Raw genomic sequence first — 17,834 nt, 5'->3', positions numbered from 1 at the left:
CAGACCTTTCACTAGCCCATTTTTCCTGCTTTGAACACATGAAATTCACAAGATGACTGTTCACTTGCTGCCTACTATACACCCCTCCCACCCCCTTGACAGGTGGTATTGTTAGGATATGATCAATGTCATTCATTATTGTATATTTGATGTTATACCTGTCAGCAGTTTCAGTGTTGTGGCTCATCAGTGTACTGTAACCTGACTCTTTTCGTAGTAAAACTATGCATTCAACTTATTTAATGCCCTGTTAAATTTGAACACAAGGCTGGTACATTTGAAAAAATTCAATTCAATTCAATTCAATTCAAGTTTATTTGTATAGCGCTTTTCACGATACAAATCGTTGCAATGCAACTTTACAGCAAATTAAGTTTCTGCAATATTTAGTGGTAGCTTATCAGTGGTGACTGTCAGTTTATGCACATATGGCAGAAATGTACGGAAAAATCAATTAAAGACGTAATCAAACAGACGATGAACACTATTAACAGCAATTATTATATGATGCAATCAAACTTATAGCAAAGTTTGGTAGTTCTGTATGTTGTTTCAGGGTTGGCATGAAATTTATTCTAACTCTTAATTAGGGTACTTAGTGCAACTACAGTACACTGTTTAGAGCAGGCCTGTATATGTCCTGTTGCAGCATATTGATACAGTATGTGCTCAAAGAGCGAATGGAAAACAGGAAATGAACCCTTCAAGGTGTTTATTGTCTCGCCACCATCACAGGTTAAATGTGTGTGTACTACAGAAGTTATAACATAGCACTTGAAAACAACTATACAATTTAATGTTAACCTCTATCATTTTTCTTGGAGCTGTCCTTATCATTATTGCCATGACAAGGTTCAAAGTGAGAAAATAAAGTGACAGTCACCCTGTATAACCTACATTCACGCGAGTACCGAAAGAAGTGAGTAATTGCGTTTTAAAATACACAAAAATATGCTCCTTAATACAAGCTCAACATGTAATATTTGCGTAACATTACAGCCATTGCACATTGAATCCAATTACCACTACATTTTCAAAAAGAAACAAAAGATCCTAGTGAAAAGAAACAAACAAAAAACATCAGGGACTATTAGTCTAAGTCTCTCCCCTGCTGTTATGGACTGATGATGCAAGTCTAGTGATTTTAAAGGAATAGTTCACCCAAAACAGGCCATCAAAATGTAGATGAGTTTGGTTCTTCATCGGAACAGATGAAGATTTGAAAAAATGTAGCATTACATCACTTGCTCATCAATGGATCCTCTGCAGTGAATGAGTGCCGTCAGAATGAGAGTCCAAACAGCTGATAAAAACATTACAATAATTCACGCATAACCCACACGACTCCAGTCTATCAATTAACATCTTGTGAAGTGAAAAGCTTCATTTTTGGGTGAACTATTCCTTTAAGGATTTCCATTTGCCATCTTTTCAGGAAGCAAAGCAGTATTTTATAATCTCAACAAACACTGCTTCATAGTTAGCAGTTATTCATGCAGTTATTTTGCCATTCACTAATAAATTAAAACACATGTAAACAATGGTCTGGGTCTATGTCTTCATTCTAATGTACATTTCATTAAATAATTAAAAACGGGGAAGCAGATTGTTGCAGCTGCTCATCTGTGACTGATGAATGTAAAACATCACAGTGGCTCCCCCTTATGTTTATATAACTACAACAACAAACTCCATCAATACAAACAGCTTGTTATATAACAGTTTTATTTATTATTATTTCAATTTTTTTTTTTTTAAACATTCACATATTACAAACGATTAGGGATTTACAGAATTAAATACATCGTACAGAATTAAATATGGAAATCCAAAGAACAAATTAACCAAACAGTGTTTCTAATCACCACAATGCAAATTTAATACATGCCTATTGTGGTACAGAAATGTTTTATTGACTTGTATTTAAAAGTGCTCACAGTTCAGAGGAAGCTAAATCAGTTGATTGAGAATCCATCATAAATGAAAATGATATGAGGCGGCAGCATTAGACATGTACTTGAAAAAAAGAAAAAAAAATCTGTTTCAATGAAATAATTGTTTTAAGAAATGTTTTAAAGCTATTGCATGTATATGTTCAAAGTAGGCATAAGGCTTGATTTGACATTTGTTTGCATCAGATTGTTGATGTCATTTGTTGCTTTAGACAGAGAGATTCCTGCGTCTCACTGCCCATGTGGTTACAGCTACAATAAAGCATATGACCATAGTTACCACACACACAGAAATGACAATAACTGTCAAATTCATGCCTGGGTTTGATACTCCTGGGGCTTTTGGACCAGGGAGGATCTTTGAAGCTTGAGCAATGTTGGAGGTTTCAGATGTTGCATTTTGTTCATCCTCCGACTGAACCGCAAAGAAGAGTGTGGTCCCATTTTGGATTGGGAAACTGAGATTGAATGAATGTTGTTCATCTGATCCAGCCTCCTGAGGTGAGACGGCAGCTGTGTTGACTACATGACCATTGCTGAAGCTGTTTCGAAGCATATCAAGGTCAAAGCTCCACCTGATCTCATAGGATTTAGCTTAAAGGAAAAGAAACGTACCATGTGTTACCCACCTGAGACTAGAGGAGCCCACTTTCATCAAAATACATGACTTGTGAAGACAACCAAAAGTATAAATTCAACAAAATAAAGGACCATTTTTAAGATTCAGTTGCGTTCTTCCGTATTCACCAGTCTCTATAGACTCAATATTTATTATCACTTTTACATAATAATGTCACAACATATACACTGAATAGGGTTGACACATATTGTCCTCTTGTTAACATCTGTAACACTGTTAAATAATCATCAAAGTTATTGTTATGTTTCTGATAGTGATTGAGAAATGTTAGGTGACATTATTAACTGGTTAACATCACTTAATTTAATTTTTATTTTCTACACATGCAAGACAATTAAAGATACATTATTTCATGACGTAACTTTAAAACAACTTCTATTTTGTCAGTGAAGATATTAAAGAAATGAAAAATCTTGCATTTTAAATACTGGTTTAGTAATTGTATATTTTACCTGTGCCTTGGTCGAGGTCCTCACCAGGTGCTGTCCAGCTGAGAAGCACAGTGTCCTCCAGGATCTCGGCACTCAGATCTGTGATTCTGTTAGGAGGGAAGGTTGGTGGAGTTGTGCCTGAAAGTTTCACCTCAAAACTCTCTCCGGTGGCTGTTCTGGTGAAGCTTCCAACCTCAAGTGGTTCCTCAGAAACTGGAGGCTTTGGAGGGTTCAGCTGCACTACACCTGAAATTAGAGGAACCACTTGAGTACATCTCAAGTGAATTGGTTAAGAAAATGTTTGAGAACCACTTGCTTGACTTCTGTCTGAATTGTTTTCTCCAAACAGCTTTATAGCTAATTATATTGCCATTTAGTCCAAGTTTGTGCATTAATTCAGTGAATCACTGTGCAAAGTCATCAAAGACATAATGAAGACATACTATACTTGTATTTATATAATATACTTGTATATATAATATATTATGTGAATAATACTAATATAAATTACCATACCTGTGTATTAATTATAATTAATATAAACTGTCATGTTTGAAAGCAGTAAGCTTAGTGATAAATGTCTGTTGCAATGATTAATATGAAAATAAATGTAATTTGGTTATATTAGATGTGCATTATTATTGTGATCTTATTTAATCATAATCAAAAAATGATAGCTGCATTGTGACTTTTGTGTCTCGTGCACTGTATACCTGTGAACAGCAGCATACAAACCACACTTTGAACTGATTAAACTCAATAATTCCAACTGAACAGAATACACTGTGAAGTCCACATCTCAGGATGCTTAAGGTAAAATGTAACTCATCATCATTCATTCACTCACTCACTCAGCAGATCAGTTCAAAAACTGATTAATTCATGAACAAAACAAGTGGCTTTATGTGTAATTCGGCTTTGACTTCGTTCTGAACTATTGTTGCTGACAAAAATATAATGTGACTGGCGTGATTCTAAAACTTAACTTACTCAATATTACATTTTTTTTTTAATGATCTGCCGAATAAAAGCAATATTACATTCACAGCTGTAGTGCTGGTCTGAATATCAGTTCATTTTTCCCCTTTTTAGATGTGATTAAGTTTAAATGTATTTTAAAACAGACCAATATTGATCTCAGGGTTTACCGTTTACCACATATCCGGGTACGTATGGGGCGCCACTATTTTTTTGGACAGCAAATCTGGTTTGTCCACCTTGATTCTTCACTCTTACTTTCAAGCTGCTTCTCCCATTTACAATCTTTGTGAAATATCTGGAATAGATTCCGTCACCTTGAAAAGCATCAGCTCCTGTAAAAGATGGATTTCTGATTTGTTTGGCACAGTTTGGAAAAGTACCTTACTCTTTCTTTCGTTATATTTTAAGCTAAGTGCACACTTATGGGTCATTTACCTGCACCATTGTCCAGGAGTTGTAATGTATGTACGGACCCAGTTTCCGACTCCAGTGTAGCCCACACTTCAGCATTTATTACAGGCCTGTAATTCTGACTAACCTCAGCAAACACTATCATGGGTTTAGAGCCGTCATTGAACTGCTGGTTCATGTGGGTTTTGACAATAATAGGAGGAACATCATCACGCGATGCTTGACTCGTTACTGTTATAGTGAAAGCCTGATTTGAGGTAGTTTGGATACTGTACTTCCAGTCCCCAGGCTACCAAACACAGAAGTAAAAGCAGATCAATAAGGGTTTGCTATGAGTGTATTATTTAAGTGTAATTAGTTTAGCTAAACTGTTAGTTATTATCAGTGAACTCCTTCTTTGTTAAACATATATGAATAACAAACAAGTTATTGTTAAACATATTTGAATAACATTTATCTAAAACTCTTGGCCAAGATGCCTTTTGTGTAACAAAATTTTTTTTTCAAGTTTATGGTCTGAACTACAGTATAAACTTAAAATGATTCAGTGGTTCATAAAGGTCATCATACCTCTGCAGTTCCTGGAATGTTTAAAGTGACTGTTTTCAGAGAACCATCATGACTCATATTTGTCTGAGTGTAGATTGAGCTACTTGGTGATTGTATGTAAACACTAGGAAAACGTATTTCATAGATTATTACAAAGCTGGTTTTGTTCCCAACAGTCTGATCCACTGATACTGTTCCATTGAACCAATCAGATGTTCTTTTTCCAACACTCTCTAGCTAAAGGAATAAGAAAAATTAAATGATGAAATACCCATAATATTGATGACACTCTCAGAGTAATAAATGTATCATGTGCAATAAGCGAAACCTTGACAAACCTGAACTGGTTCGTTTGTGTAATCACCAGTTGATAATGTAAGCGAAGCAAACGCATCCATTAACTGGTTGGAGATCATGTCAACTTTGGCTATGAGAAATATCCCCCCTATTTTCAACATGGAACAGTTTTTCATTGGAAAGCAAACTAGCATTTTTTATTTATGACATACACTGAGACAGATACAGTAAGTTATTAATTGACCCTTTGCAAAGACCCGCCCCCCTTAGTTACTGTTGCTATGCCCAACAAGCCATGGCGCACTCATGCCACACATCATGTTCTAACACAGTGAAAAATATATTTCGGAGCAAAGAGGACACTGATGACGTGCCGACAGACAGAGCTGGTTACTTGAAACGTAACCAAAGCCTCAGCTTTCAAATGTTGCAATTTCTTAAGAAATTCAAACTATAATTACCATTTATTTTGGCTCTTTAATGTGACAAATCGCTGTAGCACCTCAGTTCAAGCGGAACCAATCATCTCTTCCTCTTTACTTACAGCACCAAATAAACATGAATCAACATCAGAAGGTATGTTGTTTCAACCACAGAAAACCGACGATTCACACAATTTTTCAAGGTTAAGTCCACTGACATTACTAACTCTCCTGTCTGCATTATGATTGTTCGGATCGCCTGTCAATCAAACTCTCTGCGAAGGGTGAATTGTGCTGATATCACTTACCAGTTTTGTCCGCCATTTCTTTCAGTGCACTAGATGCTTTATCACTAAAAGCTAGTGTGTGTATAATGGCACCACTTTGTATTGCAGATGGAGCACAACCAGCAATGTTGTCCGTTGCCTGACCATCTGTCAGAAAAATGATTTCATCTCCTAATACATCCCCATTGTCCCCTTGAAGCACCTGATGGATTTGAAGAAAAAAGGATCACTGACATAAAACAAACTCTATATACTTCATACATCACAAACATACAAGACACATACTAGTACAATTAATATGGCACCTGTAAGCCTTTACTAAGGCCCAAACACATGTTTGTTGATCCAGCTGCTACTTTTGGTAACAATTGGACAAGAGTCTCTCGAGCGTTGTTACTGTCAATAATAGTCAAGGATCGCAGAGTAGAAGCAGAAGTACTAAAGGTTACAATTCCAACCCTGGCTTGATCCTCAATGATGTACCGCAGGAAATGTGTGGCAGCCTGTCGCTGTAGAAGAATTCCTGAGCCCTAGAAAATAGGTGAATAAAAAAACAAATTTGTTTCCTCTTGCTACAAATTATTCTTCATTTCAAAGCATTGGTAACACGAAAAGGTTATCATAGTAGCATCTTTGTTTTCAGATGAAGTTAATGTCTGTTATTACATACTGCCATGCTTCCTGAGACATCAAGGATGAGACAAACGACCCGTTGTGCCCTCTGCACAACTTTGAAAGATGGTGGTGGCAGAGGGGACTGCAGTGGTTTCAGAGAACGAAGTGCATCTTTATCCACAGAATCCTCAAATATTACGGTCCATGTCGCTTTGCCACATTTTTTATTTTGCAGGTTTGGGGCTTCATAATTGTGCTCGTTTTTACGACAAAATTTGCTCACCTGAAACCAACATTCCCTGCATAATTGCAGATGTCTCACCAAACACTCAAGGACAGATTATGGCTCTATGAGACCCAAGCAGGGAGTTAATAAGGAAAAAAAACCCTAACAGATTAACAAATGTGACTTATCAAGCAGCTGTTGGAAATTACATTGCATAGAAGAAAACAATCCGTGGCCCTTTTGGCCCAGGCAATATATTCATTTACCAGTTATCAAAATAATTGTGTGGAATGTGTGGAAACGTAAACTCAGTACTTACAGAATCCAGGCTTGGTAGGAACATTAAGGAGCTGTTTGTTTTTTTATTTATGTTTGGAAAAAACTTGCACTTGTCAGTTGGTAGTGAAGTTTGTGGATCTTTACGGCATGCTTGAAGAGATCTTTCAGCAGTAACCTCATAAAACTGACCTTCAATATTTTTGCTACACCTAAAGATAAGCAAGACATCAATAGTAATTCTAATTTCTAAGGACATTTCAGTAAGATTCTTTATCTTTTATTAACAGTTTATAACCTTGTAGCTTCAATACGGCCATTAGAGTAGTAGAATGGCGTTTCTTCACTGTATTCATCATAAACGCCCCATCTCAGATGAGCCCATTCATGCACAAAGACCTTTCCTGCAAACAAACAAGCAAACAGCTAATAAAATAAACAGACTGCTGTATTAATAGAACTTTAAACCTCTTATCATTTCATAATAAATGTATAAATGTTGAAGGAAGATAAACGACATTCACCTCTTAATCCGTAAAGCTGGATGACTGTGTCATTTAGGAGGTATTCTGGGGTGAAATGAATGTATTCTGCCATAGTTCCACATTCTCCATACTGTTTAGTGTAGGGCTGATCACCGTAGGTTGAATTAGCATGATCAATTCTTATTTTTGCCTGAATTTCACAGATAAAGTGTCAACAACATCATATATATGAAGTGTCTGGAAATTAATATTTTGCTAAATTAAATCCAATAATGCTCAGTACTTTATCAAATGACTCTGTTCTTGCTTTGGTAACATTCTTACAACTCCAGTGGGATGGGACTAGTATTGTAGCTTCTTTGAAATAGACCTTTTTATCCAATGCTTCATAAAGATAAACCGACCCTTCAGTGACCATGTCCTGTCAGAAGGAAAATTAAACGATAAGTAAATATTAGACAAGTAATTATGCTTTACTTTAAATACCAGCAACAAAAATACTGTATATTTCTGTCAGTTATTTTTTTTTTTCAATTTAAATTTGAACAGCAAAATCTTCTAAAGCCATTCAAACCATTAATGCACATATAGTTCGTTAAATAGAAGGGAAAAAAAGCATGTTCACCTTGATTTTATCAATAAGTCTGTCATCCTGTGGAACTTTTGAACCGATTGCGATTATAACATCAACATAACCATTTCCATCTAGTTTGATTCCAGTGGAGGTGGACAACAGCAACATCCATAATAAGACAAACACCGATCTTGAGTCCATAGCTGCGGAGTTTAGATGAACAGCAACTCCCAAACTTCGTTTTGAACAATGTCAAGTCAAAAATTAACTTAAAATGCCTGATCACAGATGGAATGTCCTTTACTGGAATGGACTGAATGATACCAATATAACTGGTTCATGCTGGTAAACACATTATTACAGTGTCATGGGGCAGCATGTTGGAGACAGCTATCAACAGCTGTTTATTTCACTTCACATGACTGTCATTGCACAGGAAAGCACCTACAGTGTCGCTCCCATCACAGTCCATAAAATAAGGCTCTCATAAGTCATTCCAGTGCATTTCCCAATTTTGTTCAACTATAGCTGTGTCTGAAATTGCATACTGTCTAGTATGCACTATATTTAGTTTGAAATTTACTTTGCAACTGTTGAAAATTATGTTCTATATAGTAAGAATGTGTGTTGTATCAATGGAATTTGGATGTACTACATCCACCATGTTGTTACTGTCATGTGACTTACCGGGCGTCAGTTGTGTCACTTCACTGCCATTCACAAATCCTCTCCTGTGGCCTCATGGGGTAGTAAAGTGTCTATCAAATATGCACTTCAGAATCTAAGTGCAAGTAGTAGGTCATCCTGGTACTTTTCACCCACTGTTTTTCGAATACTATGAATTCGGACATGCAACACTTTTTTTACATAAATTTTTCACATACTTTATAGTATGGAAGTAGGCATATTCCAGCACAGTCTTCTTAGGTAATCATTGTGTAGTGTATAGTATACAGTATTTATTTTATTCCTGTATTGAATTTATTTATTTTTATGAAGTGTTCTCTGATTCTGTACTGCACAATTAAATCTGCATATTGTACCTACATACTGTCTATAGTACAGTACTTTGAAAATAGGATGAGAAGTATGGTATTACAAACATGGCCAACCTAAAACTCACATATCTTATTAACTCCAATGCTGGACTAAATTTAATTTGTACAGTTGTAACAGCCATAGGCGTAATTTGCGGGTGGGACGGGTGGGACATGTCCCCACCACTTTTTGCCAGGGTCGATATTGTCCCTACCACTTTTTGAAAGTAATTGAAAAATATATTGCGGAAGGTATGTATTAAAGGGAAAACAAGATCAACAAATCATTCTTCATAATCTAATTAGGGTGATAATAAAAACAAAAAACATTTGACTCCTTACGCATGCATAACTAGTGCAGTTCAATAACGACGTGATTTGCAGCTGTCGCACTTTTCGTAATGTTATTAGCCTAGGCTATTGTATTTTAAAAATGGAGAGCTTCCTTGTGCTAAGTAGGCCTGCCCTCTACTAAAGATTTTTCTAGTCAACTAGTCGCACGTTATATTAAATTGATTAATATAATAATATATTAACCATACTTCAATATAGGCTACAGGCAGACGCATTAGGCTAGAGCCTATTCCGCGCTCAAGCTCGCGCATAAAGCAATTGCCTCAAAGCACCGGCAAAGTGATTATGAACGTGTCGGGGGAAAAGACATTAATTATTTGTTAAACTAGTGCTTTCTGAGTCAGTGTCGGGTGCAAAGATGAGGTTGCCGAATGCCGACGCTGACTCGCCATCTCCACATGGACGTGCCTTTAAACCAGAGAAGGTGAACATGTTGGTATTCTTGTGGGGGAAAAAAAACAACAACATGCAAGCAGTGTCACCGACAGCAAGTTTAGTTTTACTTTTCTTGTTTTGTTTTCATTTTGAAAAGCTTATCTTTGCCGTTTACCTCACCTTATGCTATGGAGGCTTTTTTTTTTTTTTTTTTTAATTCCGGTTTGCTAAACTTGCTGTAATTTATTAGTCATTATATAGCCTAATACAGCGTGTAGGCCATGCCTCATCTTATTCATTTTCGTTAATAACGTTTTGTAAGCTAGTTTGTCATTGAATCTTAGGCTACTGTTTTATTGTTGTTGTGCATTTTAATTAAATTAACCCATCTTTTTTTTTGTCTTAAAAAGTGTATAGATGTAAGCAAAACAGACAATTATATTTTATTGTAAAACTTGACAAGATCATGAAATCAAAAGTGACAGAATCCGAAGCCCGGCTTATAACATGGCAAAAGAGGAACTCCCGTTCACAAAATTCATATCACAAATACTACTGATGAAAAAGAACGGGTTGAAGGTTAACTACTTTTGTTTCCATATAACTATAAACTACCGATAAAAGTTCATCAGCATGCATTGATTAATAGCATGTTGTAGGCAAAAACAAAACAAAAAAACAAACCTGCTCATACAACCAACTGAGAAAGTTAATTGTAAAAGAGCGACCAGTGGGAAGAATGAGTCTGGAGCCCTGAATTGCCCAGCTCCCTCGGTCAGTGATCTAGCGCCCCCTCAGCACCTGCGTTCAAAATTCTCTGGAGCCGCCCCTGGTACATCGATGTATTTTTGAAAAGCAAAAATTAAGTTTGACATACCCCCCCTCTACGGAGCGGATACCAGACGCTCCACCAGAAAACATAAAAAGTTCAGGAGGGAGGTGGAACTGAGGCGGACCAGGGGGAGGGATGGCGGGCCAGGACCATGCCAAGGAAGGGGTCTCAGGGAACAGAGGTAGACCAGGGTCTAAGAGCGTAACCGGCAGGGTGGAAGGCCAAGGCGGGGCCGGCAGGACGAACCAGCAGGGCCCCAACCATACAGGGACCCCAGCAGATAGCCAGGACGGAGCTGGAGGACTGAGCCAGTGAGGCTCCTGCCACACCAGAACCCAGGCATGGATCTGGACTGGGCTCTGTGAGCTCCCAGACTGGATCTGGACTGGGCTCTGTGAGTTCCCAGACTGGAGCGGACTCTGTGAGCTCCCGGACTGGAGCAGGCTCTGTGAGCTCCCGGACTGGAGCGGGCTCGGGAGTGGGCTCTGTGAGCTCCCAGACTGGAGCGGGCTCGGGAGTGGGCTTTCATGTCATCCTCCTCACCCTCCGTCGCTTAGTGGGAGTCTGAAAGCAATGACAGACAGAGTGAGCAAGGTATATATAGCTGGGATAATGAGTAAATGACTAACAGGTGATAATGATCGGAAATAATAAACAGGTGCTAATGATCAGACAGAATAACAGACAAGGGACTATGGGAAATGGAGTTCACAACATATAACACAAAAACAAGAGAGCGCCCTCAAGTGGCCAGTCCAGGGCACCACAACCAGACACTGTGACAGTAACAACAGGTGTATAGTAATTCTCCAATGTTGCCATTTAATAATTCTCCACTGACTGTCAATGGAGAATGAATGTTATGCAAATTTTACCTCTTTTTTTTTGTCATGTTCTTTGAATTACTTTTAAAGATGAACTTATTCTGATTGTGAAGACTTTATTTCAGGTGACCAGATTTCTGAAATGTAAACTGGGGACATTTTCTAGTTCAGTAAAATATAATTGAAATCTGAATTAGTGCCTATTAATTAAAAAAAAGAAAGAAACATGGACAATGAATTTTTGTATTTTTGTAATTATATTTTTGTTTTAAACTGTTGTGGGTTCCAAATACCATTATTATAATTAATAATTATGAGAGTCAAACGGACCCTAAATGGTTTTAATACAATTCACCACAAAACAAACAAACAAACGAACAAACAAACAAACAAAAACATTGCAAAACAGTATCATAACAAAACTATAACTTTACAAAACCATCTTACAAAAATAAATTAGACAATAAAACATTTGATAAACTCTATTGTATTTAATATTTTTATTTCTCTGTGAATATATTGTACACAATAATTACAACTTTTTAAACTTTTGAAATGTTATTTTATATCTGACCCATTTATATCAGAAATGGGTCGTTGGATGAATAGTCTACTGCGTTGTGAACTTTCGTGGATGTTTAACCCCTTAGAATTCCTGTAAAATTTGCCTAAAATGCCTACAAAAGGCATACCCAAAGTTAATTGCATGCTGTTCTTGAAACCATTTGGAGTATATGCATGGTTTTAGTCTCTTCTGAAAGGTGACACTCTGAGGATTGTTCCTAAACAGAACAAACCTCAGAATCACTGTAAGTCTTACTGCTAACCAGCTGGCCATTGGTAGGGCTTTTTGCAATGTATTTTAGGAGTGTTTTGAACGTGCTGCAAAAAGGAGACATTTCAGAGACAGACAGACAGACAGACAGAGAAAGAAAGAAAGAAAAGAAAGAATGGAACTATAAAAATCAACAGGTAGCTACTACACTAGGTACACATGTAATGTTATTCAACCACAAGCGGGATCAGAAATCGCACTAGGCAACAAGGTTACCGTTTTCTAATAAGAAATTAGTTGTTTTCCACCAGGGGGCACTGGAAAGCCGAATCAATCAAACAGCCACCGACAGCTCAAGATTTGTTTTGTATTTTAGTGGACTATTGTACGCCTGAATAGTATGGTGTATTAGGAAATTATATTCAGTCCACAGATTCCTACATGATAAACAAAACAGAAATCTTTTAATGTTTTAATAATCTGTAAGTTTATGTATGCTACTAAGAAAATCTGATATTGTTTTAAGAAATGTTCTAAAGCTGCTGGGTGTACATATGGATTGATTTGACATTCTTTTGCATCAGATTGTTAATTCCACTTTACCTTTCAGCAGAGATTTTTCTGCGTCTCACTGCCCATGTGGTTACAGCGACAATAAAGCATATGACCATAGTTACCACACAAACAGAAATGACAATAACTGTCAAATTCATGCCTGGGTTTGATACTCCTGGGGCTTTTGGACCAGGGAGGATCTTTGAAGCTTGAGCAATGTTGGAGGTTTCAGATTTCACATTTTGTTCATCCTCCGACTGAACCGCAAAGAAGAGTGTGGTCCCATTTTGGATTGGGAAACTGAGATTGAATGAATGTTGTTCATCTGATCCAGCCTCCTGAGGTGAGACGGCAGCTGTGTTGACTACATGACCATTGCTGAAGCTGTTTCGAAGCATATCAAGGTCAAAGCTCCACCTGATCTCATAGGATTTAGCTTAAAGGAAAAGAAACATGCAATGCAGGATAATAAAAGATTTAATAATTATTATTTTTTAATGATTGATTTTATGATCTTTAAAACAACTTTTATTTTGTTCATGAGGATGTTAAAGAAATGATTTTTTTTGTATTTTAAATAATGGTAAAGTAATTGTATGCTTTACCTGTGCCTTGGTCGAGGTCCTCACCAGGAGCTGTCCAGCTGAGAAACACAGTGTCCTCCTGGAGCTCGGCACTCATATCTGTGATTCTGTTAGGAGGGAAGTTTGGTGGAGTTGTGCCTGAATGTTTCACCTCAAAACTCTCTCCGGTGGCTGTTCTGGTGAAGCTTCCAACCTCAAGTGGTTCCTCAGAAACTGGAGGCTTTGGAGGGTTCAGCTGCACTACACCTGAAATTAGAGGAACCACATGAATCTGCTTGATTCTGCCTTAATGTCTTTCCTCCATACAGGTTTATAGCTAATTGTACTACCATTAATAGAACAGGTAGCTCAGTTTGATCAATAATTCAGTGACTCTTTCTGCAGGTTACATCTATATAAATGTATTTATGAGTAACTGAATCCATAATGCAAACGATTCTTTCAAAACACTGTTGTATGTAATAAATCCATGTGTATTTAAATTAATTTGTTATTAAATTAAATACTATAAATTGTACTGGAAAGCAGTTTAACTGAGTGATCAAAATATCAAATAGTGATCAATGATATTTAATATGAAAATAAATGTAATTCAGTTATATTAGATTTGTTTGATGTCATTGATATTATTCCAAAATATTGATCTCAGGGTTTACCGTTTACCACATATCCGGGTACGTATGGGGCACCACTCTTTTTTTGGACAGCAAATCTGATTTGTACATCTTGACTCTTCACTCTTACTTTCAAGCTGCTTCTTCCATTTACAATCTTTGTGAAATATCTGGAATAGATTCCATCATCTTGAAAAGCATCAGCTCCTGTAAAAGATGGATTTCTGATTTGTTTGGCACAGTTTGGAAAAGTACCTTACTCTTTCTTTTTTCTTTCTTTATATTTTAAGTTGAGTGCACACTTATGGGTAATTTACCTGCTCCATTGTCCAGCAGTTGTAATGTATGTACGGACCCAGTTTCTGACTCCAGTGTAGCCCACACTTCAGCATTTATTACAGGCCTGTAATTCTGACTAACCTCAGCAAACACTATCATGGGTTTAGAGCCGTCATTGAACTGCTGGTTCATGTGGGTTTTGACAATAATAGGAGGAACATCATCACGCGACGCTTGACTCGTTACTGTTAGAGTGAAAGCCTGATTTGAGGTAGTTTGGATACTGTACTTCCAGTCCCCAGGCTACCAAACACAAGAAAGTAAAAGCAGATCAATAAGGGTTTGCTGTAAGTGTATCAGCTGAGTCATAAGCGATATACTCCTCCTCAGTCTTAGTAGAATTTGTTTTTGAAGATATTGTGATAATGTTTATCTAAAACTCTTGGCCCAGATGACTTTATTGAGTTATGAATATATGTTTATGGTCTGAACTACAGTATAAAATAACAATTAAATCGTGATAAAGGTTGTCTCACCTCTGCAGTTCCTGGAATGTTTAAAGTGACTGTTTTCAGAGAACCATCATGACTCATATTTGTCTGAATGTAGATTGAGCCACTTGGTGATTGTATGTAAACACTAGGAAAACTTATTTCATAGATTATTACAAAGCTGGTTTTGTTCCCAACAGTCTGATCCACTGATACTGTTCCATTGAACCAATCAGATGTTCTTTTTCCAACACTCTCTAGCTAAAGGAGGGATAAAAATGAATATCATTATAATACTCATATTATTGATGACACACTCAGAGAAATAAATGTATCATGGGCAATGAGTGAAACCTTGACAAACCTGAACTGGTTCTTTTGTGTAATCTCCCGTTGATAATGTAAGCGAAGCAAACGCGTCCATTAACTGGTTGGAGGTCAATTCATCACTGGCATATATAAATTTTCCTCCTAGTTTCATCATGAAACATTTTTCCATTGGATAATAAACTGGTGCTTATTTGATATACTCTGGGACAGATACAGTAAGTTATTAATGCTGATATCACTTACCAGTTTTGTCCGCCATTTCTATCAGTGCACTAGATGCTTTATCACTAAAAGCTAGTGTGTGTATAATGGCACCACTTTGTATTGCAGATGGAGCACAACCAGCAATGTTGTCTGTTGCCAGACCATCTGTCAGAAAAATTATTTCATCTCCTAATACATCCCCATTGTCATCTTGAAGCACCTGAAGAAAAAACGATCACTGACATAGAACTCTATACACTTCATACATCACAAACATAAAAAATGCATACTAGTACAATTAATATGGCACCTGTAAGCCTTGACTGAGGCCCAAGCACATGTTTGTTGATCCAGCTGCTACTTTTGGCAACAGTTTGATAAGATTCTCTCGTGTGATGTCACTGTCAATAGTAGTCAAGGGGCTCAGAGTAGAAGCATCAGTACTAAAGGTTACAATTCCAACCCTTGCTTGATCCACAATGTAGATCCGTAGGAAATGTGTGGCAGCCTGTTGCTGTAGAAGAATTCTTGAGCCCTAGAAAATGGGTGGACAAAACATACATTTCTTTCAAAATTATTTATCAAACTTATTTTGAAGCATTGGTAACATGAAAAGGTTTTCATGGTAGCATCTTTGTTTTCAGATGAAGTTAATGTCTGTTATTACATACTGCCATGCTTCCTGAGACATCAAGGATGAGACAAACGACCCGTTGTGCCCTCTGCACAACTTTGAAAGATGGTGGTGGCGGAGGGGACTGCAGTGGTTTTAGAGAACAAAGTGCATCTTTATCCACAGAATCCTCAAATATTACAGTCCATGTTGCTTTGTTGCCACATTTAATATTTTGTATGTTTGGAGCTTCATAATTGTGCTCATTTTCACGACAAAATGCAGTCACCTGAAAATAGGATTTCCATCTTAAATTAACGTTGTCACCAAATACACATGGATGGGCCCAGGGGACCATTTTCTTTGAAGGCAGAGAAATTTCTTTAAACTATTAAACTGCAGTACTTTTCATGTCAACTACCTACATGCTGCAATTATGGTATGACATTTTATTTAACACAACAAAACCAAATATATAATAAACAAATTTGAATATAATTAATGACTAAATACATCTACCTCTTAAAGAGCATACAGTATCTTTGTAGGTTATCTTGGTGTGCAGATTAATTGCTTATATTCTTGCTCTCTGTGATTTTTTGAGTCGTTATAACTATGACTAAAACTCATGTTCTCAACTCATAGTTTGATGAAATTTGTTTAGTAGAAATGTTCATGTGTGAATAAATGTACAGTCAATACTTACAGGATCTAGACTTGGTAAGAACATTATGGAGCTGTTTGTGATTTGATTTCTGTCTGGAAAAAACGTACACCCATCGACAGGTAGTGAAGTCTGTGGATTTATGCGGCACGGTTGAAGAGATCTTTCAGCAGTAACCTCATAAAACTGACCTTCCATGTTTTTGCTACACCTAAAGATAAGCAGGAAACCAGTGGTTGAGATCATTTCCAAGGAGAATTTAATCGTATGCTTTCTTTTTGTTAAAGGTTTATTACCTTGTAGCTTCAATACGGCCATTAGAGTGGTAGAATGGCATTTCTTCACTGTATTCATCATAAACGCCCCATCTCAGATGAGCCCATTCATGCACAAAGACCCTTCCTGCAAACAAACAACAAATAATACAAACTAATAAAATAACTAACTATAAAATAAACACTCTACTGCATTAATAAACCTTTTTAACACTGTATTTCATGATAATTGTATAAAAGTTGAAGGAAGATAAACAACGTTCACCTCTTGATCCATAAAGCTGAATAAAAGTGTCATTCAGGAGGTATTCTGGGGTGAAATGAATGTACTCTCCCTCAGCTCCACATTCTCCATACTGTTTAGTGTAGGGTTCAGTGTTGTTTGGTGAATTAGCATTATCAACTTTTATTTGGGCCTGTATTTGACATAGAAATGGTCTGAGAAACATTCTATGCAAGTGAAGTAATATATTTGTGAACATTAATATTTTTTTGACATGTAAGATAAAATGGCATAATTCTCTGTACCTTTTCAAAGGACTCTGTTCTTGCTCTGGTAAAATCCTTACTATTCCACTGAGGTGGGACTAGTATTGTAGCTTCTTTGAAATATACCTTTTCATCCAATGCATCATAAAGATAATACGACCCTTCAGTGACCATATCCTGTGAGAATGAATGTAAAAACGTTTTATACAAAATAGTTTGTTAGACAGAAAAGTACATATTCACCTTGATTTTACCAATGAGTGTGTCATCCTGTGGTACTCTTGAACCGATTGCGATTACAATGTCAACATAACCATTTCCATCTAGTTTGATTCCAGTGGAGGTGGATGACAGCAACATCCATAATAAGACAAACACCGATCTTGAGTCCAT

At 36.9% G+C, this 17,834-nt stretch overlaps 2 protein-coding genes across 2 annotated transcripts; both read right to left on the bottom strand.

The window, feature by feature from the left end:
• Window positions 1-2,149: 2,149 nt before the first annotated feature.
• Window positions 2,150-8,347, bottom strand: LOC107749648 (epithelial chloride channel protein-like). Its single transcript, XM_016564809.1, has 14 exons — window positions 8,198-8,347; window positions 7,856-7,993; window positions 7,612-7,762; window positions 7,386-7,491; window positions 7,131-7,299; window positions 6,641-6,868; window positions 6,276-6,500; window positions 5,992-6,172; window positions 5,303-5,409; window positions 4,986-5,201; window positions 4,440-4,704; window positions 4,172-4,336; window positions 3,045-3,269; window positions 2,150-2,546 (listed from the first exon to the last, which is right to left on the bottom strand). Exons 1-14 carry the CDS (start codon window positions 8,345-8,347, stop codon window positions 2,161-2,163), a joined length of 2,712 nt encoding a protein of 903 aa, XP_016420295.1. The 3' UTR covers window positions 2,150-2,160.
• Window positions 8,348-12,888: 4,541 nt separating this feature from the next.
• Window positions 12,889-17,834, bottom strand: LOC107749647 (calcium-activated chloride channel regulator 4-like). The gene is made up of 14 exons (XM_016564807.1): window positions 17,685-17,834; window positions 17,481-17,618; window positions 17,218-17,368; window positions 16,974-17,079; window positions 16,720-16,888; window positions 16,072-16,302; window positions 15,711-15,935; window positions 15,440-15,620; window positions 15,231-15,337; window positions 14,912-15,127; window positions 14,414-14,678; window positions 14,139-14,303; window positions 13,504-13,728; window positions 12,889-13,334 (listed from the first exon to the last, which is right to left on the bottom strand). Exons 1-14 carry the CDS (start codon window positions 17,832-17,834, stop codon window positions 12,943-12,945), a joined length of 2,721 nt encoding a protein of 906 aa, XP_016420293.1. The 3' UTR covers window positions 12,889-12,942.

The sequence above is a fragment of the Sinocyclocheilus rhinocerous genome, unplaced genomic scaffold, assembly GCF_001515625.1.
Source record: "Sinocyclocheilus rhinocerous isolate Xijiao unplaced genomic scaffold, SAMN03320098_v1.1 scaffold1101, whole genome shotgun sequence".
NCBI classification, from domain to species: domain Eukaryota; kingdom Metazoa; phylum Chordata; class Actinopteri; order Cypriniformes; family Cyprinidae; genus Sinocyclocheilus; species Sinocyclocheilus rhinocerous.
Note: the sequence above shows the minus strand (reverse complement) of the source record. Positions and strands in the feature narration are given on the sequence as shown.